General features: G+C 56.1%; 1 protein-coding gene across 1 annotated transcript; it reads left to right on the top strand.

The window, feature by feature from the left end:
* Positions 1-3387: 3387 nt before the first annotated feature.
* On the top strand, positions 3388-25604 carry FADS3 (fatty acid desaturase 3). The gene is made up of 12 exons (XM_074276764.1): positions 3388-3779; positions 13073-13183; positions 14133-14330; positions 15411-15512; positions 16657-16779; positions 17405-17465; positions 21298-21374; positions 22002-22099; positions 23338-23434; positions 24051-24130; positions 24426-24551; positions 25118-25604. The coding sequence occupies exons 1-12, from the start codon at positions 3582-3584 to the stop codon at positions 25167-25169; spliced, it is 1323 nt and encodes a 440-aa protein (XP_074132865.1). The 5' UTR covers positions 3388-3581; the 3' UTR covers positions 25170-25604.
* Positions 25605-27171: the final 1567 nt, after the last annotated feature.

Below are 27171 nucleotides of genomic sequence, written 5' to 3'. Positions count from 1 at the left end.
ATTGAGGCGGAAATCCTGGCTGTGCCATTTACTAATTTTGTGATTTGGGCAAGTCAATTCCATTCTTGGTAAATCACTAGCGGATTGGATTAAGTAAACTCTAAATCTGTGATCCTGTAATCAGCCATACCGGCATCTTAAATGGGGGAGGGGCAGAAAGAAGGGGAAAGGGGAACCGGAAAGCTCCTAGTATCCCACTGCCCAAGCCTGGGGTGCATTCTAGAGTGAGAGGGCATCTTGGGGGCCATCTAGGCCATACCTCTCATAAGGGAGGAGACTAGGGGAAGTGACATCCCAAGGCACACAAGTGCTGAAGAGAAAAGCTGGGATTCCAGTCTAAGGCAGGGCGTCTGACCCCTAATACAGGGGCCAATGGGCACCCCCCCCACGGGCTGCTGGTGAGCTGCCACCGCCCGGAATCTCTCTCTCAGAGCCAGAGAAGATGGTGTGTACACACTTGAGCGGTTGAGTTCACTCCCTCACACATACACTTACACACACATAATACATACACTCAGCCACATAGAAACACACTCATCCATACACAAACACACACATACAATCTCACACTAATCCACATATGTATACATTAAGTCACATCCACACACTCATTCACACACACTCACATCCACTGTTCTCCAGAGCCAGAGGGCATTGGGATCCTTGACGTGACCTGTAGATACGGTGCAAATCCCTGCTCAAATCTCTGCTCCTGAGCTCCCCTCCGCCTCCCCCCGGGCCCGCGCAGCGGCCCCGCCCTGGGCTCTGCCCACGCCGGGCCTTCTCCTTATAATAGTTGCTGACAGACGGCGGTTGGGTCCAGATCGGCGCCCCCTGCGGGGGTGGGGGGAGGGGGAGGAGCGGCGGGCGCTTCCACAAAGAGCCTCCTTTTGCCTGGCGGACACTGGGCTCATTCTGGCCCCGCCCCTGCCCCCGGTTCCGCGGGGGGGGGGGGGCGCCGGCCTCGGTGATTGGCTGGCGGGCAGCTCAGCCCCGGGCCTTCCCTCCGCCAGCCCGGCTCTGGCCTGAGGCACTAATTACTCTTGGTTACTAATGGGCCACGTACGTGTGTGGGGAGTGGGGATCTTTGGGCCCATTCTCAGACAGCCGGGAGCCCCACAAACTCCCGGTCAGACCCCTCCCCCCTCGGAAATGCTCCATTTCAGTGGGAGAAGAGGTAATTTTGCTCCAGGCTCCCAGACGCGCCGACTCTCTCCCCAGCCCCCATCCGTGAACCCCACGCAGAACCCGTCTCTCGGGGAGCCGCTCGGAGTGAGAGGGCACTGGCGCCACGCGAGTCAGAATCTCCCCGGAGCCCGCCAGCTGTCCGGCTTCCCCACCCTTCCTCCTATTATTAGCATAAATAATAATCATATTCTCCCTTCCCTTGCCCCCCCCCCCCCAAGGTCTTCGCCCTTCATCCTGCGGAGGAGGGACTCCGTCTTCCTGAAGGCCTTGTCAGGGCGGGGACGGGTCTCAGCCAGAAAGGGCAGCCCAGGCTCTCACAACCCTCAGAGGCCATCAACTACCGAGGGGCTGCGATCTGCACCAGCGGAGGGAGTATTCCCTTCCCCTAATGAAATGGCTTAGGTGGAGGGCATCGGAGAGACGGCTCCTCTAGTCCTCCTGGCCTGGGTCAGGTCTCCTGACCCGCCCCCTTGGCTCCCCCTCCCCCCCCCCCCCGTCTCCTCTCGGCTTCCCTGTCGGAGCTGTCCCGGCTCCAACAAGTGGGACAGGGCCCCTCCCGCAGCTGGTAGCAGCCCCTGGGGTGGCTCCTGACCTCGGGCGCTCCTTGGGGGAGCTGGCCCGCATCCAGCCGCTTGTCCCCAGCCCTGATGGCGTCACTGCCCACAGCGGGCTGTGTCTGGGAAGGGGAAGGAGCTGAGGCCGCCGCAAGGAGAAAAGGGATCAGCCCCTGGATCCTAAATGACCCCAGAGCTAGACCTAGGAGTGAAGTGCAAGGGACTCGGACTGGGTCACCTGACTCTGCGGTAAAGGGAAGGGAGGGGGTCCAGAGCCTGGGCTGGGGCACTCGATGCTGGCCGGACCCAGATGGCCCTGACCTGGGGGGCCTCCCTGCTCCCTCAGTCCCATTCCCAGGAAACTCCCCGTCACACACTCCCAGCCGGGCTCTTCTGCCCTCAGGGCCAGCTCAGTGTATTATTCTACCAACCTCGGAATGGGGGAGGGGGTCTACGTCCCCCCTCTGATGCCCATTGCTGTGTGACCCGGAGGCGTCACTTGGGAGGGAGAGGGTCAGGGGGCCTGGGTTCGAATTCCTGATCTGCTGTTTCCTCCCTAGGAGACACGGTCCTTCGTAAAACGGAGGCTGGCGGAGGTGACTTCTCAGCTCATGGGGTCCTCTCGCCTCCTGCTGCGGGGTCCTCACACCTCGAGCTCCTGGGGGTCCTCACACCTCGTGCTCCCCAGGGGTCATCACACCTCCTGCTGTGGGGTCCTCACACCTCGTGCCCCCCAGGGGTCCTCACACCTCCTGCTGCGGGGTATTCACGCCTCCTGCTCCGGGGGTCCTCACACCTCCTGCTCCGGGGGTCCTCACACCTCCTGCTGCGGGGTCCTCACACCTCGAGCTCCTGGGGGTCCTCACACCTTGTGCTCCCCAGGGGTCCTCACACCTCCTGCTGCGGGGTATTCACGCCTCCTGCTCCGGGGGTCCTCACACCTCCTGCTGCGAGGTATTCACGCCTCGTGCTCCCCAGGGGTCCTCACACCTCCTGCTTCGGGGTCCTCACATCTCGTGCTCCCCGGGGGTCCTCACGCCTCCTACTGTGGGGTCCTATTTCCCATTTGCAGCTTCTTAGGCTTGGGTCCCCCTGAGTCCTTTTCCCAGGGACTCATTTTCCCCTCTGTGACACGAGGGGGTTGGGCTACCAGCCTCCGAGGCTCCAGCTGAGCACCTGACCCCCAGACGGGGGGGGGGGCGCGGGGGGCTCTTGGAAGGCCTTTTTCACAGAAGCGGGGCTGGAAGTGCGCGAGCTCTCGAGAGCAGGGGGGGAAACGGCCTTGTAGCCGGGCTTTGACGGGGAAGGCTGCAGCCTGCCCCTCCCCCCTCCCATCCCTGTTCTGCTCCCGGGGGCTGAGAAAGAGGCCGCCCCGAGTTCAGGTTCTGCCCAGGCCGGGGGAAGCAGCGTGCGCTCGGCCCCGCGGGCAGCCCGGGGGCGGGGGGCGGGGCGGGGGCCGGGGTCGCCGGCCTCCCGGCGCCCCGCAGCCAGCCAATGGCAGCCCCCGGGCCTGTTGACACAGGGATTGGATTGGCGCCCGGGCCGCCTGCTCCCGGTGCCGCGGCGCGGCCAGAGAGGATGACGAGTGGAGGATGTGGAGGAGGAGGAGGGGGCGGCCCAGCGCCGCCGTGAATGGATTTATAAGGGAGGGAAAAGTTCTCGGAGGCTGACAGCCTCCGGGCGGAGCAGGGCCGGCCACGGCGGCCGGGGAGGGAGCGGAGCGCCCGGAGACGGAGCAGGGCCGCTCCCTGGGGCCCCCGCGGCCCGGGCCTCCGAGGACGGCTGGCGGACCGGCGGCGGCGGCGGAGCGCGGGGGAGCCCGGGACGGAGCGCGGGCCCATGGGGGAGCCCGGGCCGGGCGGCGGCGCGCGGGGGGCCCCCGTGCCCACCTACGGCTGGGAGGAGATCCGGAAGCACTGCCTGCCCACCGACAAGTGGCTGGTGGTGGAGCGGAAGGTGTACGACATCAGCCGCTGGGCCGAGCGGCACCCCGGGGGCAGCCGCCTCATCAGCCACCACGCGGGAGAGGATGCTACGGTAGGCAGCCCCCGCCCTCCAATTTGCGTCCTGGCCCTGAGGGGAGCGCAGGGGAGGGGGCGCGCCGGCCCTGCCCCAGCCCGGCTCCCGGAGTCCAGGGGCCCCGTTGCCCCCCACGGGGCCACTGAGGCCGAGGCGCAGCGCTGGCCGAGCCAAACCCTCCTGCGCGCTGGGACGCGGGCTTGGGCGCCCTGGGCAGCCCCACAAGCTGGGGGCAAGTGCGACCCGCCTCCCAGGGGCTGGCCCGGCATGGGAGGAGGGGCTGCCGCCCTAATGAAAAAGCCAGCCGAGACTGGGGCGGTCCCCAAATGATCAGAGCCGTGGGGTTGGAAGCCCCGCTTTTCAGATGGGGAAACTGAGGCCCAGAGAAGGGAAGGAACTTGCCCGGGGAGAAGGGTGACTCACTGTCCCCCAGGGTCGGTGCCCGCTGTCTGAGCCAGTCTCCCAAGAGCCAGCTGGTGGGCCTGCCTCTCCTGCCATCCTGGCTGGGCAGGGGAGCCGCCCGCCTCTGGAAGCTGGGCTTGGCGCCTGCCTCCCGCCCGTGCTGGGGGACTGGCCAGAAGCAGCTCCTGGAAGGCGGGAGCAGGGTTAGCTAAGGCTCGCTGCCCAGGGGCCGGAGGGAGGTCCCTGGGCTCCTCAAGAGGGGTTCAAATCCTGCCTCTGGTGTTCTGAGCACAGAGGTCTGGACCGCAGGAGCCAGGCCCCTTTCCTGGGGTGGAGCTCCCGCAAGAACAGCTCCCTGTGTGTGGAGTGGGGGGTGGTTCAGAGCAAAGGGCAGCCCTCCCACAGCAATGTCAGGGCTCCACAACTGATACAGTTGGCTTGGCAAGCCCTGGGCACGGTGCGGGGCCAGGATTCCAGTGCTGGGTGGAGGCCGCTGAGCCCTTCAGGGACGGGGAGCTCACTACCTCCCAAGCAGCGGTTCTGTTCTCAGCTCTAACGGGAAAGAATCAGCCCCATTTCACAAATGAGGAAACAGAAATTTAAGGGCTTGTCCTCTGCCTCACAGCAAGGATGCTGAGGAGCTGGGATCTGAGACCTCAGGACCCCGAAACCAAGAACATCCCGTTAAAATTGGAATGAAAGCGAGGGCCGAGGTGATCCCTGCTCCTCTCCGGGCTGCTCTCCCCTGTGCCCGAACCTACCGCAGGCTGCCCCAGAGTCCCCGCCTGAGCCCGAGGCCCGAGGGGCTGCCTCTCCAGGCCCTCGGAAGCACTTCCACAGCCAAAGAAATGAATCCCTAAGGGTGTCAGGGCACCGGGGTGTCCCCAGGACTGCTCCATCATGGAGGCAGCCGCCTTCTCCGCCTGCCAGGGTTGGGCCTTCATATTTTCCTGCCCCTTTCTCCAGGCTCAGCATGGAAACATGGCCGAGGCTCCCACACTTCCTAGGGAAGATTTCTTCTGTTCCCTGAGGGCCCAGGACCTGAGGCCAGAAGTCAGCCATCTGTTCATAGGAAACTAGTGGGCTGCCAGGTCAGGGGGCCGCTGTCTAGAACCCTACGCCCACCATAGAAAGCTATCTCCGTGGCCCACTCTCCTGGAGAAACTAATGGGCATAAACACCAGTTGGCCCTGGAGCCAAGCGGGAATGAGTGTGTGTGTGTGTGTGTGTGTGTGTGTGTGTGTGTGCTATGTGATACACATTATCCACAGGGGGCATCTAGGTGGCATAGAATAGAGAGCCAGGCATGGAGTCAGGAAGAACTGAATTCAAATTTAGTCTCAGACATTCACTAGCTGTGTTACCCGGGCAAGTCATGTCACTGTTTGCCTCAGTTTCCTCATCTGTAAAATGAGCTGGAGGGAAAAAATGGCAAACCACTTCAGTGCCTTTGCCAGAACCTCACCCCCCCCAAGGGACCACGAAGAGTTGGACAGGATTGAAAAATGACTCAAGAGCAATCTGCTCCCTGAACAATGATCTGAGATCGGCTTAATGGCGGTGCCCAAAGGCCTGGCCAGCTCGCTCCAGACAGCCTGGTGTGAGCCACACGGACGGAAGCCTTTAGCCGGCATCAGATCCAGCCTAGATTATGGCTTGGGTTGCCTTTGTTCCTGGGGTCACCGTCGGGAAAGCCCCTCCTTATCGCTTTGCTGCGGGCAGGGCTGGCCCTGGACATCGGGGGGCAGGGTTGGGGCAGGAATTGTTTGGTCTAAGTTTTCCTTCCCTGGGGAGTCGGGTCCTCGGTCCGGTCGCCTCCCAAGGAAAGGGCTTTCTGGAGGGGGGGGTGGCCACATTATTATTAGCTCCCTTCTCCGTCCCACCCAGTCCCGTAGGAGTTCCCACATTCCTACAACCAGTCTTTCCGCTCCAGACTCCTGGCAGGACATTGCTCCAGTTGTTTTAAGTGAGGTCAGAGGTTGGGCATCTTAGGAGATAGCAGGGAGCTGCAGTTCGGGGGGGGGGGCAGGGGAGGCCCCGTGGTAGGGGATCCTTCCTTCTGGTCCCCCCATATCCCCCCACACCAACACCAGTCGCTGGTCGCTGGTCATTTGGTCAGAAAGCCTCCACTAAATGCTTATTAGGTAGTAGGCTAAACTTGGGGTACAGAGAAAGGCCAGGATCAGCCCCGCCCTTCAGAAGGTTGCTTTCTAGTGGGGAGATGATGCATAAATAATAGGGCACCCTCAAAACCTGCACAGAGGAGTGTCGTGGCCAGAGACAGCGGGGGGACACCAGGAAAGGGGGGATTTGAGCTGCTGCTTGAGGGAGCTCGGGGAAGCCCAAAGGGGGAAGAGGAGGAAGATTATCAGGTACTGGCTCAGGAGAGCCGGCGGTTAGATTTCCTTTTGGGGAGGCAGAGATAGAAAGGTCCTTAAAACATAGAACGTAGAACAGTAGTTCTCAAAGAGATTTGAGAACACAGAATATTAGAGCTGGAAGGGAACCTTACATAACTTGGCTGGGGTCACACAGCTAGTAAGTGTCAAGCGTCTGAGGCCATATTTGAATTTGGATCCTCCTTATTCCAAAGCGAATGCTCTATCCATTGCACCATCTAGCCTCCCTCAAATGACAGATTTTTTGTTGTTAATTATTTAATTTTTGTTAAGGCGATTGGGGTTAAAGTGACTTGGATCCTCCTTATTCCAAAGCTAATGCTCTATCCGTTGCACCTTCTGGCCATCCTTCAAATGAGAGATTTTCTTTTTAATTATTTACTTTTTGGCAAGGCAGTTGGGGTTAAGTGACTTGCCCAGGGTCACACAGCTAATAAGTGTTAAGCATTTGAGGCCCCATTTGAATTTGGGTTCTCCTGATTCCAGGGTGGGTGCTCTAGCCACAGTGCCATCTAGCTGCCTCCCCGATGATACATTTTCAATGCAAGCTACACCCCAGAAATCAGTAATCTTTACAAATCAGGACTTTGCCCTTTGTTTTTGAGATTGTCTAGATTCACCCAAATGATGGAGAAAATGTTCACAACTATGGATTTTAGAGATTTTAGAACATAGAATATTAGAGCTGGAAGGGAACCTTAGAACATTGAATGTAGACCATTCATACTGAAAGAGATCTTAGAACCTGTATGTCAGAGCTGGAAGGTATCAGGACATAGAACATCTGATTAGAATATTAGAATATGGAATATTAGAGCTGGAAGGGACCTTAGAACACAGAACACAACATTATTTGTAAAAGGTATCTTGGAGCTCTCTTAGAGCTGGAAAGGACCTTAGAACACAGATTGTAGAACCTTAGTTTTGAAAGGATTTAGCTGACAGAATGTTAGAGCTGGACACAGACTGTAAAATATAGAGCCAAAAGAGGCTCCTAAGGTCTGGATGTTAGAGCTGGAAGGGACCTAGAACACAGAATGTTATATCTGGAAGGGAATTTAGGATACTGAATGTAGACTATTAGTGCTGAAAGAGATCTCTGACCTGTATGTCAGAGCTGGAAAGCATCAGGACTGTCTTAGAATGTCTTAGAATAAAGAATATTAGAGCTGGAAGAGACCTTAGAACATAGAACACAGAGTTGTGAAAAGTATATTGGAACCCAGAATGTTAGAGCTCGAAAGGATCCTGGAACACAGGATGTAGAGTGATAGTTTTGAAAAAGACCTTAGCACACAGACGAAGAATTTTAGTTCTAGAACCACAAAATGTCAGAATTGGAACAGAATGTAGAATGTCAGTACCGAAAGAGGATCCGAGAATCTGGATGTCAGAGCTGGAAGGCACCAAGAAATAGAAGGTCTGAGTTGATAAAGATCTTAGAACATCAGATATTAGAGCTGGAAGGGACCTTAGAACACAGGATGTAGAACCTTAGTGCTGAAAGGGACCCTAGAACACAGAATGGAAAATGTTAGTGTCAGAAGAGGATCCTAGAACATGGATGTCCGAGCTGGAGGGCACCAGGACACCCAGTGTCTGAGTAGATCTCAGAACATGGAATGTCAGAGCTTGAAGGCGTCCTAGAACACAGGACTCGGGTCCCCCAAAGTCACGCCGGGTGTGCCGGGCTTCTCCACTCAGAGCTTCAGCAGGGTGAGGCGCCCGTGGGAGGCTGCCGGCAGCATTCGCAGAGCGTGAGCTGAGAACGGGGAGTGTGGCAGAGACCACTGTGGCTTCCCTGGAAAGGAGCCTGGACGCTGAGCACAAGCTCAGGCCACGCTTTTTTCTTCCCCGTGTCCCCGCCCTGTGGCTCTGGATAGGAGCTCCCCACCTTGAGCCTCTGTGGTCCTGTGGCCAGAGCCTGTTCTCCTTTCAGACTAGGCTCTGAAAGCTCCTGGTTTGTGGAGTGCCCATACAACCTGAGCCAGAACTAGAGCCACTCAAACCCAGCGCCCTTTCCCTCTGCCTCTGAGAGGCAGACTAGCACTGGGGATGGAGAGAAAGCCCCGGAACCAGGAAGACGGGTTCAAGCCCAAACAGTCCTCCTGACACTCAGTAGCAGATCAGGTCTAGATCTGCCCTGGGGAGCCCAGGCCTCCATTTCTGCCCCTGTTCCCCACCAGTGTCCCTCAACAATCTCCAAGAAAGATGCGAGGCCGGAACCACAGCCATCTGTCGGGCCTTAAATATTCCTCATGTCAGGGTGTGGGTTTAAGGCACTGAGAAATCGCTTCCCTGACCTAGCTCTGAGCTGCCACTTTCTACCCTGGCTCCTTCCTTTACCCAAGGGAGACAACAGGCGGGAGCCGGGGAAGGGATTCGGGTCATACTGGAGAGCAGGCAGAGGCCGCCGAGCTGGAGGGAGACCCGGAGAGCTCAGTGCCACATGGAGTCACCAGCACTGGGGCTGAAGCTTCGGCTTGGAGGCCAGCCTCCCCCTCACGCATCTGTGGCTCCCAGGCGCCAGCCTGATGTTCGATCTGAGCCTCAACTCCCTCCAAAAGTCCTCTCCCAGAGCCTCTGCCCTTCTCCAGACTCGATGCCTCCTCCTCCGTGAAACCTTCCTGGTTGCACACCAGTCCCGGGCTTGCTGCTCAGCCCAAATGAGCTTCTTGTTTTACACCCCCCTCCCCCCATGAGTGTCTCCTGCAAAGTTCTCCTCAAGATTGCCCTCGCCATTCCCTCTCATATGCATCCGCCTCGCCTCTCCATGAAGCTTGAAAGGTTCTTGAGCTCTCTTCACAAGAGCTCCGTGTGGGCACAGAGAAGGGCTGATTCCCTCCTTTTTCTGGAGAAGCGGCCACTTGGAGCGGGGGGCGGCTCACTCCCCCAAGGAGTCCACAGTAGGGCCACAGCCCACACTCTGAGGCCGAGCTCTTCATTTAGTTGGGCTGCCTCTCCCTCCCAGATAAACTCCTTTTTTGAACCTCATTTTCTTGGTCTGTAAAATGGGAACAAGCCTTGTGTTCCTTTATTTCACAGAGTGAAAGTGAGAAAAACACATTTAAAAGTTCTTGGCTGTTATCATGAGGACCCTTATAAGGATAGTTATATGAGAGGGGCCAAGGACAGAGGTCTGGGAGTCCCAGGGGGCTGGGGGAGAGGTCTGGGAGTCCCAGGGGACTGGGGGAGAGGTCTGAGAGTCCCAGGGGGCTGGGGGAGAGGTCTGGGAGTCCCAGGGGACTGGGGGAGAGGTCTGGGAGTCCCAGGGGGCTGGGGGAGAGGTCTGGGAGTCCCAGGGGGCTGGGGGAGAGGTCTGGGAGTCCCAGGGGGCTGGGGGAGAGGTCTCGGAGTCCAGAAGGCCAAGGGTTAATTTCAGGCCCCTCATGCTCCTGGTCTTGTGGCCAGAGGCAACAAGCCTCTCTGTGTGTCCAGGAAATCTCAAAGACAAGGACTTACAGGTTCTGACAAGAAGTGACCTCCCCCAAAGCGTCCTAATGGCCGGCATTCATTATGCATTAACATTACGGAGTCATTTCTGGGCATTATCTCACCCGCAGCTCACCCCCTCTCTGAGCCGGAGGTGCTGCTGGGCCCAGTTTACAGATGAAGAAACCGGGCCCCGGAGGGCAGGGCCGGCAAGCGCTGGCAGAGAGGAGGCTCTCCTGCCTCCAGGTCCGGCAGAGGCTTTTCTCCAGCTCATCGTGAGACCTCCCCCGCCTGCCTCTCGGTTCCCACTTGGAGAGGCAGTGGCCCCCTCCCTGTACCTTGCTGAGGTATCCAGGGAGACGGGAAGTGCCTCTGGGGGAACAGGAAACATGAATCATCCCCACTTGGGACGCCGCCAGATGGGGAGGAGGCCGGTAGTGATCTCACCCCCAGAGCGAAGGATAGAAATAGAAACTTGTAGGGATGTGTGAGTGTGTGGTCTCCCAGAGGGTCCGTCCAGCCCCTCCCCGCAGGCTGCCGTCAGTCCCCTCCCAGCACCCGTAGGGCTGACGCCATGGTCCTTCCAATCTTGGAAACAGAGACCTGGAGCTAGATGGGAGTTCAGGGAGGCCGCCTCGCCCAAACAGGCCCTCTCCCCCATCTTGCAAATAAAGAAACTGAGACTCCCCAAAAGAGAAGAGGCTGGCCTCTGTTCCAATAGGAATTAATAGAGGTGAGCTTTGAACCCAGTGTTTAGCCCAGTGACTGATCCGTTGACTGGCTAACTGACCAATCTGAGAGCAGTCATGGGTGGGTCAGTAGCAGCCCCTGGGGAAGGAAGCCTTTAGTGGAGTGCCCCAGGGACCCACCCTGGGCCGCTCAGCATTTTACTTTTGACACTGGTTTGGATGAAACTACACGGCCTGCTGACCCGATCCGCCTCAGAGCTGAGACTAACTTAGCTCTCCAGGATCATAGCGGAGCCGCTAGGTGGTGCAGTGGTTAGAGCACTAGCCCGGCAGTCAGGACCTGAGTTCAAATCTGGCCTCAGACCCTTAACCCTTCTTGCTGTGTGACCCTGGGCAAGTCACTTAACCCCAATTGTCTCAGAAAAAAAAGGGTATCCATAGACTAGAATGAAAGACCAAATATAATCAAATAAAATTGAATAGAGATATATACCTCTATCTATGCGTACATACATACATGTATGTATTTTTCTATGTGTAGGTTCTGAAAATCAACTTCATAAAAGACTGTGGATGGGAGTCCAGCCCCGCCCCTGGCAGAGGGAGGTCGGGGGCACTTCAGGTGGAAAGTTGTTAAGTCCATGCTGTCACTGTCTGCTGATTTTGATGGACATCATTTGTTTTGACATCAGTTTTATTTCAAAACCTGACCCGCCTCTGCCCCTGCAGTGACTCATGCCCCATTAAAAAGGATTTTAAAAGATCATGAGAAACAAACAGCTGCTTCAGTCCGCCCAGCTGTCCTGCGGCGGCCGACGGGATTTACAATAGCCGTAGCGGCCCCCACTTCCAGGGGGGAGGGCATTTTCCCAAGTCCATTCCAGGATGGAGCGCGATCATTACAATTACAGATGGAGTCCTTCCAGAAATGCCTGCTGTAATGACAGGAGACCTTGTTGGGGGGAAAAAATGGGTCCTCAAAAAATCAGCTTCTTGAGTATAAATGGGGGGAAGGCGGTCAGACGACAGCTCTTCAAAAGGTCTGGGAGTTTCTGCAGACCGGGAGCTCCGTGTGCACTAATGGCCTGGGAGGGCCAGCCAAAGACCTCGTGCTTTCCCAGGATGCATTAAGAAAAGCAAGGAGGAGGGAAGCGGTCATTGTGCTGGACTCTGTCTCGGGAAGGCTGTATTCAGCTGGGGGGCTCCTATTTTAGGAAGGATCGTGGGGAGCCATTGGGAAGAAAGTGGCCAAGATGGCGGTGGGCTTTGAGCACTGGGTTAGAGGAGCTGATATAGTCTAGAGAAGAAAAGCTAGGGGAGGTGGGAGGAAAGAACGGAGCTTTCTGTGGGGATGTGAAGGGCCGTCCGTCATGGAGGAGGATTCTATTAGCTTTGTTCTGCTTGGTCTCGAAGCTCTGTGTTGGGAAAGGTTCTGAGCTTTCACAGCTGCTGTATGGAAGGAGAAGGGACGGCCTCCGGAGGGGTGTGTGTGTGTGTGTGTTTGTGAGAGTGTGTATGTGTGTGAGTGTGTGTGTGTGTGTGAGAGTGTGTATGTGTGTATGAGTATGTGTGTGAGTGTGTGTGTGAGTGTGTATGTGTGTGTATGTGAGAGTGTGTATGAGTGTGTATGTGTGTGTGTGTGAGAGTGTGTGTGTATGTGTGTGTGTGAGAGTGTGTATGTGTGTATGAGTGTGTATGTGTGTGTGTAAGAGTGTATGTGTGTGAGAGTGTGTATGTGTGTGTGAGAGTGTGTATGTGTGTATGAGTGTGTGTGTGTGTGTGAGAGTGTGTATGAGTATGTGTGTGAGTGTGTATGTGTGAGTATGTGTGTGTGTGAGTATGTGTGTGTGTGTGTGTGTGCACGTGTTGGGGTCTGTGTCTCTTCCAATGGAACCCAGAGGACCTCCCCCCCCCCAAAATGAAGATGGAGTGTAGAAAAGCTATTCCTAGCTAGCTGGAGATCCTATGACGATTTCCTCTCCACGTGGGACTGCTGCCATCCCATTCAGAGGGAAAGAGCTTCTGAAAATCCAAAGGCCTGCCAGAGAGCCGTCCCAAGTTAACCCCATTTTCAAAGGGCAAAACCGGGAAGCGTTAACAGCAGCTTCCTAATGGTTTATATTTACCCCATTGCCTTGTGGGTAATCAATCATTACATTAAATGCCTACTAAGTGCCAAGGGCAGAGGCCGCATAAAATAAGAAAAGCAAAAAGACTCCCTACCCTCGAAGAGTTCACAATTTAGCCGGATGGCTGGCCACCAAGAGGGTGGGGAAGAGTCAGAGCTGGGGGGAGTCTATTGGGAGGGGACAACGATGGCAAAAGTTCTTCTGCGCTCTCTTGTGAGTCTCTGTCTGCGTCTGTTCACGCATCTCTTCTCCCCACCCAGGACGCTTTCCACGCCTTCCATCCGGACCTGTGTTTTGTGAGAAAGTTCCTGAAGCCCCTGCTGATCGGAGAGCTGGCCCCTGGAGAGCCCAGCCAGGACAGACAGCAAAATGTGAGCGAAGATCCCTTTCTCTGGGGAAGAGATGAGAGTAGGGATCAAGTGTGTCCCAGGCCCCAGAGCCTAAGCTCGTCCTTCCATTGCTCAGGAAGCTTCCATGGCTCCCTATTACATTATAGGATATTGGAGAGAGCTCTGAGATTGGCTGGTCCAGCTAGAAATGGGAAAGTAGGGATTATAGAAGGGGGCTGCCCAAGGTGCCAGAGGAAGTCTGGTGAAGAGGAGGGTTCCAAAAATCAGTCCAGTCTATGCTCCTAACTCTTTCCCCACACAACGGCTGCTTTAAATGGGAATAAAGATCTGCTGGACTGTGCAGATTCTCAGGAAGCATGGAGGGAGATGATGAGTGGCAGAGAGCTCCTAGAAAACTCCTCAGGAAATCACGAGTAGATGAATGAATGAGAAGTGCTGGATGGATGGAGGCCATGTTGTTATTTTTGATTCCTTCATTGCTGACCCATTCTCCAGACCACCTTCAGTATCTCTTCCTCAGACCCCCAAATCATGGTCCTCACATCCTTTAGAATAAGTATTGGATTTGGGAGTCCCATCCAAGGGTGACCTTGGGTCAGGCACTGTCCCTCTGAAGACCTCAGTTTTCTCATCTATAGAATGGGACAGTTATGCTTCCTAGACTTGGGTTAGTTACGAGCTTACACCTGAGGACATCCAACCTCTCCCTGAAGCAGGAGTCCCCTCTACAAGAAGGCCTCTAGTGAGGAGCTCACCCCCACACAAGGAGATCCTTTTATCCCTCAGAGAGAGAAGGGCTCCTGGGGAGTGGGGGGAGATGGGAGAGCATCCAGAAGCCCAAGTATCTTGGGGACTGTGTGCCGGGAGGTGAGCTGGGCCCTCCGATGGGGGCCGGGGGAGAAGACTGGGGGATCCCGGATTTAGGGTTGGGACTGAACCAGAGACCCACCGCCTCCCCCCTCCCCCCCAGGAGCAGCTGCTTGAGGATTTCCGAGCCCTGCGCAGGGCCGCAGAGGACATGAAGCTGTTTGAGGCCGACACCGAGTTCTTCTCCCTGATCCTGGGCCACATCTTGCTCATGGAGGGGCTTGCCTGGCTGGTGGTCTACCTCCTGGGCACCGGTTGGGGCCCCACCCTCCTCGCTGCTGTGGTCCTGGCCATCTCCCAGGTGAGCGCCTCGGGACCCGGAGGGGTCACAGAATAGGGGGGTCCGCTTTAGCCAGCACCCTCTGTCCTGAAACCCGACCTACGGCTCGGGAAAGCAGGTCTCCCTTTTGTAAGATGGGCGGGGCAGGGTTGAATTTTTGTTAATTAAAAAAAATCTCCTTGAGGACCCAGGATGATGAGTGGAATATCCACCTTGGAATCAGGAGGACCCGAATTCGAGTCCTGTCTCAGACACTGACCAGCTATGTGATGCTAGGCAAGTCATCCCCTGGGCCTCGGTTCCCTTCTTTGTAAAATGAAGGCACTGGACTAAATGCCCCTGGAGGTGCTCTCTCCCTTTAGAGAGATGATAGCTATGATCCCTGAGGTCAAAATGCCCTCTCTGGCTTTCATGGCCCTTCCCCGTACTCTGATAGTTGGGTACAATAGCCAACAATTATAAAGGGATTTATAAAGTTTTGCTAAATACTTGTTATCTCATTTGAGCCTCTCAAGAAACCAATGAGATCAAGGCTATTATCTTCTTCATTTTTACAGATGGGGAAACTGAGGCCAGGAGCCCCAGTGGCCCCAGTTTAATACTCTCACTACTAGACAATCCTACCTGTAACATGTAGGTCTTCTTCCTCTGTTTACATTAAAATCTTCTTCCTTCATGGCTCAGCTTAGGTGCTGCCTCCGCCTTGAAGCCCACGCTGATTCTCCCAGCTGCAGTCATGTGTTTTTCCTCAGCCTTTTCTACAGCCCTTTGTTTGGGTCTTCCCTATGTACCCAGTTCTCTACCTCATGTCCCATATGTGTCACTCTCTGCTTCCGCCCCCGTGAAAGTGGGAACGATTTTATTTTGTGTCTGAGTGTTTAGCACCTTGGACAGGACTTCATACACAGCAGGTACTCCATAAGTGCTTCACACACAGCAAGTATTCCATAAGTGCTCCACACACAGTAGGTACTCCATAAATGCTCCACACACAGCAGGTACTCCATAAGTGCTATTGGAGTTGAATGGGTGAGCAGGCCCCCCCTGGGCCAGGGCCTGTCTGCTCAAGCTGCTGAGCTTCCTCTCTGCCTCTCTCCCCAGGCCCAGTGCTGGTGTCTGCAGCACGACCTCGGCCACGTCTCTGTCTTCAAGAAGTCCAGGTGGAACCATGTGGGCCAGCAGTTTGTGATGGGACAGCTGAAGGTGAGGGCCGGCCGGACCTGGGGTGTGGGGGCAAAGGGGGGATGCCTCTTTCTCCCAGAAAACCAGGGCTTCCTTCCTCTGGAGCCCGAGGGGCGGCCAGGTAAAGTGCAGAGGCCCCACCTAGAGTAAGTGCTAACTCACTGCTCCGCTGGGCCTTCAGCTCTCCTCTGAAAAACGAGGGGACTTGGGACTGGAAGAGACCATTCAGGCCATCCAAGGCCCTGGCCAGTAGTCCACCTCCTGAGATCCCTCCAGCTCTAATAGGTCTTTCCTAGCTCTAACGTCCCACATTCTGAGTGCCCTTCTTCTTGTAACATTCTCTGCTCTAGAGTCCCTCCAGCTCTTACATCCTATGTACATCCTTTGTTCTGAGAGTTTTTCTTCTTGTAACATTCTCTGTTCTAGAGTGCCTCCAGCTCTTACATCCTATGTACATCCTTTGTTCTGAGAGTTTTTCTACTTGTAGCATTCTCTGTTCTAGAGTGCCTCCAGCTCTAATAGGTCTTTCCTAGCTCTAACGTCCCACATTCTGAGTGCCCTTCTTCTTGTAACATTCTCTGCTCTAGAGTCCCTCCAGCTCTTACATCCTATGTACATCCTTTGTTCTGAGAGTCTTTCTACTTGTAGCATTCTCTGTTCTAGAGTGCCTCCAGCTCTAACAGGTCTTTCCTAGCTCTAACGTCCCACATTCTGAGTGCCCTTCTTCTTGTAACATTCTCTGCTCTAGGGGCCTTCCAGATCACACATTGTGTTCTTTGTTCTCAGGTCCTTCCCACCTCAGCATCGCTTTAGAACATTTGTTCTAAGGTCCCTCCCATCTCTAACATTTTACCTCCTGCCCTATAGTCCCTCCCAGCTCTGACATCTGACAATTCCCCACTCAAATACCCAGGCTCCATCTGTGCCTGCAGGGGGATTTCTACTGAGAAGGTTTTTCCCAGAGAGGTGATGGAGGCAGGGAGGAGGACTCTCTGGACCTTCTGCCCTTCTGCCCTGGGTGGGGGGAGGGATGCAACCACAAGCTCCCTCACCTGCCTTGTTTGGGGGTCAGATAGGGGCCTTTGGGCCCCAGCCCCTTCCTTTCCATCCTTGCCCTAGTTCCTTCTGTGCCTTGAACTTGACCTTGTTCCTCCCCATTCTGCAGGGTTTCTCAGCCCAATGGTGGAACTTCCGTCACTTCCAGCACCACGCCAAGCCCAACGTCTTCCACAAGGACCCGGATGTGACAGTGGCCCCTGTTTTTCTGCTGGGAGAGTCATCAGTGGAGGTACAAGCAGAGCATCCTGTGCCATGAGGGGGGCCTCCGGCCTCTGGAGGGAGGGAGAGAAGGTGAACAGAGCTCAGACTCTCCGGTGCTCATCACTCTCGCTAACCTGGATAGAGAGCCAGTTTGGGGGTGGAAGGGGGCCCCTTTGCTTTGCTCCCCAATGGGACACTCATCCGCTCAGAGCTGAGAACATAGGAACTGAAGCTTAGGACTGGGGAGAGACTCTCATCTGACCTAAGGGACTTCCTTCTGCGCCATCCCTGCTCCAGGACAGGACTTCTTGACTCTGAACGTAGAGCAGCCCCTCTGGTCCCGGCTACCGCCCAGCCTCTAAATCCTGGTCATAGAGCAGCCCCCCTACCCCTCACGGGCAGGATCCTCATCCCAGCCCTATACTCAGGACACCCAGACCAGATCCCTGGGTATTACGGGCTTAAGGAGGTGAACATGTGGACCATGCTCCAGCCCCACTCCCACTGCTAGGAAAACAACCAGGAAGCGGGCCCTGCCCATCTACTTGTAAGAAAGGATCGGGCTCGTGGGAGCCTGACCAAAGCAGGGCTCACTGGGGACACAGAGCGGCTCCTCAGCTTCCCTCCTCACCCAGCTCTCCTTTTTCCTCCAGTACGGCAAGAAGAAGCGGCGCTACCTCCCCTATAACCACCAACACCAGTATTTCTTCCTAAGTGAGTACCCTGGGTCCCTGGGGCTCCTACACCCCCTTTACCTTCCCAGGACCCCAGGCCTTGGGACTAGATGTGGCTTAGATCAAAGAAGGTGGCCTACTCTCCAGGTTTGCCTTTGACCCCAAAGGGGAAAGGATGGTTAATACACTGGACGACAGAGTCAGTATCCAAAAGTGAGAGGGGGGAGAAGGAAGGAAACATGTACCTACTGTGTGCCAAGCACATGACAAATATCATCTCATTTGATTGTCACAACCACCCCGGGAGGTAGGTGGTATTATTATTTTACAATTTTGCGTTTTACATTTGAGGAAACTGAGGCAGAGATGAAGTTATCTCCTCAGATGACTGGAGAAGTGACAGAAGTTGGATTTGAATTTGGGTCTTCCTGACATCAGGTTCAGAGCCTCATACAATGAGGCTCAATCTAATAAGACAAAAGTCACAGGGATAAATTAAAGTCTTGCATTTGGGCATAAAAAAAAATCAACTTTGCAAGTATAAAATACGGAACAAGGCTTATATAGCAATCATTCTGAAAACGATCTGGAGGTTTTAGTGGGCCACAAACTGAGTCTTTAGTTAACAATGTGATGGAGCAACCAAGAAAACCCAGAGGATAATCCTGGGCAACATTACCTGAAGTGGGGCCTCCAGGGATGAGGGGTGGAGTCCGCGCTGGGCAAACCTCCTTTGGAAGTTTTGGAGACCACAGATTAAGAAGGATGTCAATAAGCTGGAGATGACCAGGATGGTGTCATTGTGAAATAGAGGTAGTGATTCCATTTTCCTTTTCCCATCATTTTGTGAAGGTAAATTTCAAAGTCAACCTGAGTTTGGAGAAATCACAAAATTACCCACCGAGAACGTCACAAAATTCCCCCTTCTTCATCTCTCCTCAGCTTCCTCCCAATCCCTCTCCAGCCCCCACTGTCAAATCAGGGGTCTTAATCTTTCCATCCTGTTCGCCATTCCCTCCAAACTGTAATATCAACTGGGTAAAACCAGAGTTCTGAGTTCTAGGCTACCGAGAGAGCCCTGAACCTGGTGAGGTTTGAGGCAGGCTAAATAAATTGCTTATCTGGATGATACTTGGCTTAATTATTTAACTGTAACAATGGGGAAGGGCCTAGAGGCCATGAAAATGAAGGTCAGTCTTCCTGTTTAGCCTGAAAAAGTGATTGGGAACCCCTGTGGGTCTTTGTCCAAATCCCATCCCCACGGGATTTCTCATCTCTCTCACATTCTTCCCTTAAATCCCTCGGTGCCCTCTGGAATCCCTGTTCCATGGGCAACACCTTTCTCTTGGTCAGAAATCTTGTCTTCTTCCCCTCCTTCCGTCTGGTAGGTCCTACTGAATTCTGGTCCTGTCTTCCCATCCCCCTCTCCCACCATGATGCACCCTTTCCAGTCCTGGTTCTACTTCCCCTTCCCAGGGGTCCTATAACGGTACTGGTCTCTCGGCATCTGGTTCCAAACTCTTTTCTCTTCTTCCTCTTTTCTGCTTTCCTCGGGGATCTTCTCAGCCCCCGGATTTGATCTCCATTGTGCTGATGAGATCTTAAATCTAAGTCTCCCCTTCTGACCTGCAGCCCCATATATCTAACTGCTTTTCAGACATCTTAGAGTAGCTGTCCAAAAGGAATAATTCTCTTTTCCCCCAAACCCTTCCTACTCCTACCTCCCCTATTACCATAAATGGCAGCCCCATCCTTCCCCCCCCCCCCCGGGGTTCATGAACTAGGCGTCATCTAAGACTCTCCACATTATCTCATGCCTCCTTCCCCCTCTCTCCCTCCCATAGGAAAGCTGTCCTGTGGCTTCTTCTTTGCAGCATCTCTGAAATAGTTCCCCTTCTCTCCTCCATCACTGCCCCCCTCCCACCTGGACTACTACAGTAGTTGCTGGGGGTCTGTCTACCTCTGGTCCCTCCCCTTCTCAGCCACCAAAGTGGTTTTCCTTGTGCTGGTCTGATCCCCTTGAACTTCAGTATCTCCCTGTCCTTTCAGAATCAAATAGAAAACGCTCTATTTGGCCTTCAAAGCCCTGTATGAGCGCGTTCTTTCCTCCCTTGCCAGTCTTCTTCCCCATGTCCTCTGTGATCCCATGATTCCTGGCTGCTTTACCAAAATCACCTGGGCTCCGGGCTGTGGGCATTTTCTCTGGCTGCCCCTTGTGTCCGGAAAGCTCTCCCTCCTTGTTGCTGCCCACTGACCTCCTTAGCTTCTCTGAAGTTCCACCTAAAATCCCACCTTCTACAGGAAGCCTTCCCTAACTCTTCTTATTTCTACTGCCTTCCCTCTCTTAAACATTTCCCATTTATTCTGCACGTGGTCTGGAAAGAGATCTGGAGGATCTAGAGCTGGAGTAGGATGAGGGCGGGGACTGTCTTTTGCCTCTTTTTGTATCCTCAGCACTTTGTCAGTGCCTGACACATAGTAGGCTGATTGCTGTGGAAGAGTGTGAATGGGAAGAGCATCTGAAGCATTGTCACATGGGAGAAGAATTAGGGTTGTTCTGCTTGACCCCAGGGAGTAAAACCAGGAGCAATAGTGGAGGAGCGAGTGAGCACAGTAGTAAATTGAGGGGGGGGGGAAGCTATCTATCTCCAAGTTAAATGGGCCGTTCTTCTCCTTGAAAGGGTTCAAGCAGACACCGGCTCATTATGAAGCATGGGAATTCCTGCTGTGTGTGGGTTAGTGTTAGTGAATGGGTGTTGCCTCAGACAAACTGAGACTTGGCAAAAACCTTAGCTTAAAAAGGCCAGCTCTCCCACTGCCTCCAAGGCCAGCTCCAGTCATCCCGATCTATGTCTGGCCACCGAACCCAGGTAGGTCTGGAGGAGAAGGGGAGACTGGTGACTTTGCACAGCCCGCCCTCATTTATATCCAACTCACTTGCAAGTCACGGCATCGCTTCCTGCCATCATGGTCCTCGGCAAGAACAAAAACAAACAATAAAAGTTAGCCTAGATGACTCGCCAGTCCTGCTCACTCTTAAAATCTGGGGTTCCTCAGTTGTTTAGTCTGATCTCCTTGCACTTTTCAAAGAAAGAAATGGTTCTATCACAGGGAAGAGATTTGGCCAAGTTCTCCCCAGTAGGAGTACAGAGAGGGGATTCAAATTCACGTCTTCAGTGGCTAATGTTTATTTATTTATTTATTTTTAATTTTTTAATTTTTTATTTTTTTCTGAGGCTGGGGTTAAGTGACTTGCCCAGGGTCATACAGCTAGGAAGTGTTAAGTGTCTGAGACCAGATTTGAACTCGGATCCTCCTGAATTCAGGGCTGGTGCTCTATCCATTGCGCCACCTAGCTGCCCTGAGGCTAATGTTTAAATGGCATTCAAAGGCTTGTGCTACCTCATTGGAACTTTGAAAGGCAGGTGCTGTTGTTATGTCCATTTTAGAAATGAATAAACGGGCTTCAAGTATTGCAGTGATCTACACAGAGCTGGTAAGCATCCAAAGCCAGATTCAAATCCAGCTTTTTGGGATCCGGAGTCTGAAAACCTGAAAATTGAAAGAAAGGGCAAGGCTGGATGTGGCCACTTCCGGTTCTTTAGTCTTCCTTCCTCTTCTGCTTCCAAGAGGGGAACTCAGCATGGCTTCCTTCCAATGGCCTCCAAGTTCACTTCTTTGGGCCTCAGTTTCCTCATTTGTAAAATGTGACTATTAGACCCAGTCTATGTCGGTCCCCTCCAGTTCTGGAGCTCTGGGTTCCCCACCTCCATCTACGTTTTGTCTTTGACATCCCCTGAACGCGGTCACCTAAGCCCTTCGATGGGCTGGTGGCCCCTTCCCCACTGACAGCCCCTGCTCTTCCCTCACAGTTGGGCCACCCCTCCTCACACTGGTGAATTTTGAGGTGGAAAACCTGGCTTATATGCTGGTGTGCATGAAGTGGATGGTGAGTGATGGGGGGGAGTGCTGCTTGGTGAGGGAGGAGGATGGAGGGAGCGCCTTAGAAATGTCTGTGTGAGAGAGAGACAGAAAGAGAGACAGAGAGAGGGAGGGAGAAGAGAGAGAGAAGGAGAGGGAGAGAGAGACAGAGAGACAGTGGGAGGAGGATGGTGGAGGAAGCTCCTTATAAAGGGGTGAGTGAGTGGGGGGAGAGGCAGACAGTGCAGGAGGAGGATCAGGGAAGGAGCTGGCTAGAAAGGGTGTGTGTGTGTGTGTGTGTGTGTGTGTGTGTGTGTGTGTGTGTGTGTGAGATACAGACAGAAACATACACACAGTCAGAGGCAGAATGAGAGGGAACAAGGACAGACAGAATGAGACACAGAGACAGAGTAGAGATGCTCTGGGGAACGAGGGAAACTTGGCCACCTTGGTGGGCCTGGGTCTTTTGGAGCCGCACTGAATGGGAACTGGAGAGACTATGGGCACTCCTCTGGCTGCCCTGGCTCCGGCCCTCCCCGCCTTCCAGGTGTCATTCATTCCTGTCCCACACCCCAGAGTGGGGGGGGTACAAGGGAAGGAGGGGATGGGCCAGAGGAGGACACTGATGGTCCCATTGGTCCCCCCCCACCTCTAGGACCTGCTCTGGGCCCTGAGTTTTTACGTCCGCTTCTTCATGTCCTATGTCCCCTTCTACGGTCTCTCTGGAACGCTGCTCCTCTTCATCTCGGTCAGGTAGGCCCGGGCGGGGAGGGCCTGGGGGGTAGGGACCCAACTTCGTTCACCTCAGTCAGTCAGAGAAGAGACATTTATTAAAAGCCGCGCCAGACAGCGCCGAGCCTCGGCCCTGGGAGCTCTCCCTCTGCCAGAGCCCATACGCACTTATGGGGTCCCCGCAGGTACACACAGAGCAAAGGGAAGGTAATCCCAGGAAGTCCTAGCACAGATGGGGGAGGAGAGGGGGTGGAAGTGGACCACAAAAGCCCCCTCCCCAAGGCGGGGTCTAAGCCTCATCCTGAAGAAAGCCGGGAAGCAGAGGAACCTGCTGAGGAGTGGGAGGGACTGGGCGCAGGCTGTCAGAGAGAGGCCGGGAAGGGTGGATGGATATCAGGGGGGAGAAAGGAGGAAAAGACTGAAAACGTAGGGAGGGTCTTACATGCCCACAGAGGACATTGTTTGATCTTAGAGGTAATGGGGAGCCCCGAGAGGTTACAGGAGAGGGGCGTGGAATGTGGCAGAGAAAAGTCCCTTTGGCGGGTCCCAGGGCCCACCTCTCTGGTCCTGCCTCGCCGGTCCAACTGCCCCCAGGTCTCTACCGTGATGCGGCCTCCTTTCCTTCCTAATAACGAGGACAGCAGACATTTCTGGAGGTTTACAAAGCTCTTCCTCACCTGTAGGGCAAGTAGCTCAGGCCCTCCGGTTCCCATTTTATAGATGAAGAAACTGAGGCTTAAGAAGGGGGAGTGCAGAGAAGGGGCAGAGCTGGGATTGGAACCTATTTCTTTTGGTTCCCATTCCAAAGTTCCTTCTCCTACAGCCCTGGAATTTGGAGTCTGGGGCCCTGGGTTCAAATCCTGCTTCTGAACCCCGCTCCCTGTGTGATCTTGGGCACATCACTCAACTTGCTGGGCCCCATTTCCCTCACTGGTAAAATGGCGTCGGGGATTCAGCGGCTTCTCCCCCCACCTTCTCCCGCCCCGATTTGGAGCTGAGTGACCGGAAGGGCTCGAGTCCGGCGCCCTCGTTTTGTGCCCAATGAGCGCTAGTGCCCGGCCGGCATCCTCGCGGCCTCCCCCTGAGCCCCGGGTCGCCTTTGTCGCTTCCCCTGGACTGGAGGCCGCTGGGCCCCAGTGTCGCTGGCCAGAGGAACCGGAGGGGTCTCCGCCACGGGCGCTGCCCCCGTTCCTGCCCTCCCCCCGTGGGGCGTGCTCAGGGAGACTGGCAGAGCAGCGGCCCTTCCTTCTGCTCCCCAGGGTCCTGGAGAGCCACTGGTTTGTGTGGGTCACCCAGATGAACCACATCCCCAAGGACATCGGCAGCGAGAAGCACCGAGATTGGGTCAGCGGCCAGGTGAGAACTCGGCCGAGGGCTGAGAGGGCGGCACCCAGAGACGCCCTGGGCAGGGGAGGTGGGGGCGGGGCGTCAGGGGCTGAGGGCGGGGCGTCAGGGGCGGGGGCGGGGCAAGTCCCCCCCCCCCCCCCTCACATCCCTGGGTCACATTTCTGTCCGGCACTCGGACCCTTGTATTAAAGCTAGGACTTTTAGTAAAGCTGGTTCTTTACTGAGGTTAGCACACTGAAGGCTTGAAATAGTGAGAGGGGAGAGAAGGAGACCGAGATCCGGCTCATCCCGAGGTACCGGCTCCGGCCGAGCGTCTCACACCCGAGGCCCCGGGCTGCCCGACGGGCTCCTGGGAATGCGGCTCCGCGCCTCCGCTGCGCCACCCAGTGGCCTTCCTGAAACCCTTCCTCCCCAGTTAGGTAGCGGACGCAGCGCTGTCCCCATTTCTCAGATGAGCAAGGTGAGGGGGGTTGTTTTGAGAGAAGGCAGGTGAGGAAAGTGAGGCCGGGCAACTAGAAGGGGCGGAGCGGCCCGGGGACCGCGACCCCGTCCTCCAGACTCGGCGCCGGGAGGGGGGCAGTGGGGGGCGCCTCTCTGAGCCTCCCCACCCTGGGCCCTCCCACAGCTGACAGCCACGTGCAACGTGAAGCAGTCGCTCTTCATTGATTGGTTCAGCGGCCACCTCAACTTCCAGATCGAGCACCAGTGAGTGGGGGTGGGAGTGGGGGAGGGGCCTGGGTGCAGCTTTAAAGCACGGGGGAAGCCCTGGGTCTGGGGTCTGCCCACCTGGGGTCAAATCCCTCCTGTCCCCTCCTGCCTGGGCCCCAGGAGGCGGCGGAAGGCAGATGGGAAATGAAGAGGCCTGAGGGTCCTAGTTCTAGCACCGCGCCGGCTGCCCATTCCGCAGATGGAGGCACTGAGGCGGGGCGGGGCGGGGTTTGCCAGCGCCTTCCCCAGCTCTCCGTCCCCAGCCCTCCTCTCTCCCCCTGCCTCCTGCCAGCCTCTTTCCAACGATGCCCCGGCACAATTACCACAAGATCGCGCCGCTGGTGAAGTCCCTGTGCGCCAAGCACGGGCTCAGCTACGAGGTGAAGCCTTTCCTGAGGGCGCTGATGGACATTGTCGGGTAACGTGCCTACTGTGTGCAGAATGCTGGGGGGAGGGGAGGGAGCTTAGAGCAGAGGACGTCAGGGCAGCAGGGAGTTTAGAGCAGGGGACGTCAGGGCCGGGAGGGAGCTTAGAGCAGGGAACGTCAGGGGCGAGAGAGAGCTTAGAGCAGGGGACGTCAGGGCCGGGAGGGAGCTTAGAGCAGGGGACGTCAGGGCCGGGAGGGAGCTTAGAGCAGGGAACGTCAGGGGCGAGAGAGAGCTTAGAGCAGGGGACGTCAGGGGTGGGAGGGAGCTTAGAACACAGGTCAGGGATAAGAGAGCCTTCAGAGCAGAGAGACCCTCATTTCTCAGAAGAAGAGCCCAAATCCCATCCAGGGTCCTGCTGGAAGAGTGGGGGTCAGAGCCACATCTCCTGGCCCTCTCCAAGCCTTTGGGGCTGGGATTGAGGTCAGGGGTCACCGTGGGGAGTCAGCTGCCTCCTGCACCAGGCCTCTGTTTCCGTCCGCCTTTTCCCAGGGGTCTCCAGGTGTGCCCCCCCCCCCACCTCGCCTCTGCTAGCCACGCTGTCCTTGCCTTTGCACAGGTCCCTGAAGAAGTCTGGCGATGCTTGGTTGGAGGCTTACCTCCATGAGTGAAGCTGCCCGGGAGGCGGGCGTCCGGCCCCTCCACATGGGGCGGGGGGAGGGGGCTGCCAAGGTCTCCCTCAGTGCTTCACCCTGACTCTGGGCCTCAGGATCCGCGGCTGATTGGGGTGGGGCGAGGGAGGAGGGGCCAGCCAGCGAGCCCCTGGACCCCCAGCCCTGTACAGCTGGACCCCAAGTGGCCCCGGGCCAGCACAGCATCTTCCTGGGCCCTTCTGAGCCCCCCAGAGCCCCAAGCCCCACCTGGAGAGACCCTGGAGAACGCAGCCAGGGGCTACAGACTCGGGGCCAACCCTGCTGCAGGGGAGACCGCAGCCTCCCTTCTTGGAGCCCTTCTGGGCCTCCACCTGGGACTCCCACTGGCCTCCAGTTCCGGCCGGGTTTGTGAGCACTGAAGGCTAATGATTAAAAACACACTGATAAATCGGTCACAGCTCTGGTGACTTGTGCATTGGGCGTGTGCTCTCCGGCCTCAGTTTATTATCTGCAAAGTGGGCAAGCTCTGATTGTGGAGTCAGGAGGCACATGCATGTATGCCTCTGGGGGGGAGCGCTCGCCCAAATGTAGCTTTCTTGGGGTTCTCCCTGACCCCCAGCTACGTTCCTAATGCTTCTGCTTTCAAGCTCAGTGATCTCAAGTTCAGAAGAAATCTCAAAAACCTCCTTTAGACAGTTAAAGAAACTGAGGTTCGGTTTGCTCAAGGGCCCCCCAGATAGTAAGAGCCAGATGTGCTTAGAATTCTGGGTCCCTGTGCCAGACTGCCCCTCCCCCATCCTCCGGCCCTGCAACCGCTACTAAAGCCGGGGTGTGGGGAGGCTGAGCACCCCCACCGCCGGGGTCCCGGGAGGAAGGGGAAGTGGGAGCAGCGTCTCCTGGGGGTCATGGTGGACACCGCACCCCCTCCTGGGATCTCAGGAGGGCTGGGTGGTCACCTGCTCCCCTCGTCCCGCCCTGCTCCTGCTTGGTGCTCAGAGGACCTTGGGGTATCCACGGGCCAGGTTCCCAGTCCTCCCTCCCCCCAACCCAGGCTCTCTGCATTTGGATCTGGGCCCCCTAATGGGGAGCGGAGGCCAGACAAGGACCGGAGCATCATGGGGGCTGCAGCTGACCCAGGCCAGGGTGACTGCCTCCCGCTAGAGGAGACAGAGAGCCGGCAGCAGGGGCCTCCCCAGCTCTGAGCCTTTGCCCAGGCTGTGCCCTCTCTCGGCGTGCCCTCCGCTCCCATCCACCCCTCGCTTCCCTGGAGGCCTGTCCTGTCTCTGGGCCCTCCCCATTACTCTCACTGCTTTATCTGGGCAGATGCTGCGCACTGACCTCCTCGGAGGCACGCTTCTGGGGCCGGGGGCTGGGTGCTTGCTGAAGGGAGGGATGGGTGGGCAGGGGGGAGGGGTGGAACGATGGTGATAGAGCAGAGAAGAAAAGACAGACACAAATGACAGAAAAAGCAGAGCAGCCAGTGAGCTGGGGGGGGGGGGGGGGAAGGCTAAGACTGAGCTTGTCCAGGCCAAGGGGAGTTTCTGAAACTTGCACAAACTTGTACCCCCCCCTTGGAGGGGGGGGTCTTGGGGAGGTGAGTGGTCAAGGATAATCTGCCATAAGCAAGCTTTTATTAATCGCCTACTGTATACCACATCCCATCTTGAGAGATGGCAATAGAGTCCCCCCAAAGGGTGACGATTCTTTTGGGCCATGTTTTGCCCCCCATACAGAAGTGGGGTGAATCTGTGCAGAACACGGGGTAGAAGGGGAAAGCGCCCCCCCGGGAAAAGCTTCCTTCAGCAAGAGCCACAGAGCAGCCTGGGATGGGGCCGGAGCACCTCCTCCATCGCCAGAGAGGGCAGGGGCCCTGGCACTGAGCCCGGCCTCTGGCCCAGAGCCCCCCCCTGACAGCCTCCCCCCTCCCCGCAGTCTCCGCCCAACCGGCTTTCCAGGGGGCCAGGGCTTGCCAGCCCGCAGCAGCTCTCTCCAGTTCCGGGTCCTGCTGAGGCTCCCTCGT

The sequence above is a fragment of the Sminthopsis crassicaudata genome, chromosome 6 (genome assembly GCF_048593235.1).
Source record: "Sminthopsis crassicaudata isolate SCR6 chromosome 6, ASM4859323v1, whole genome shotgun sequence".
Classification (NCBI taxonomy): Eukaryota; Metazoa; Chordata; class Mammalia; order Dasyuromorphia; family Dasyuridae; genus Sminthopsis; species Sminthopsis crassicaudata.
Note: the sequence above shows the minus strand (reverse complement) of the source record. Positions and strands in the feature narration are given on the sequence as shown.

Excerpts from the sequence above, each read along its gene's own strand:
- FADS3 (XM_074276764.1), top strand. The coding sequence starts at position 3,582 with ATGGGGGAGCCCGGGCCGGGCGGCGGCGCGCGGGGGGCCCCCGTGCCC. Across the intron at positions 21,375-22,001 it reads TGGTGTGCATGAAGTGGATG|GACCTGCTCTGGGCCCTGAG; the intron begins GTGAGTGATGGG and ends CCCCACCTCTAG. Across the intron at positions 22,100-23,337 it reads CTCCTCTTCATCTCGGTCAG|GGTCCTGGAGAGCCACTGGT; the intron begins GTAGGCCCGGGC and ends TCTGCTCCCCAG.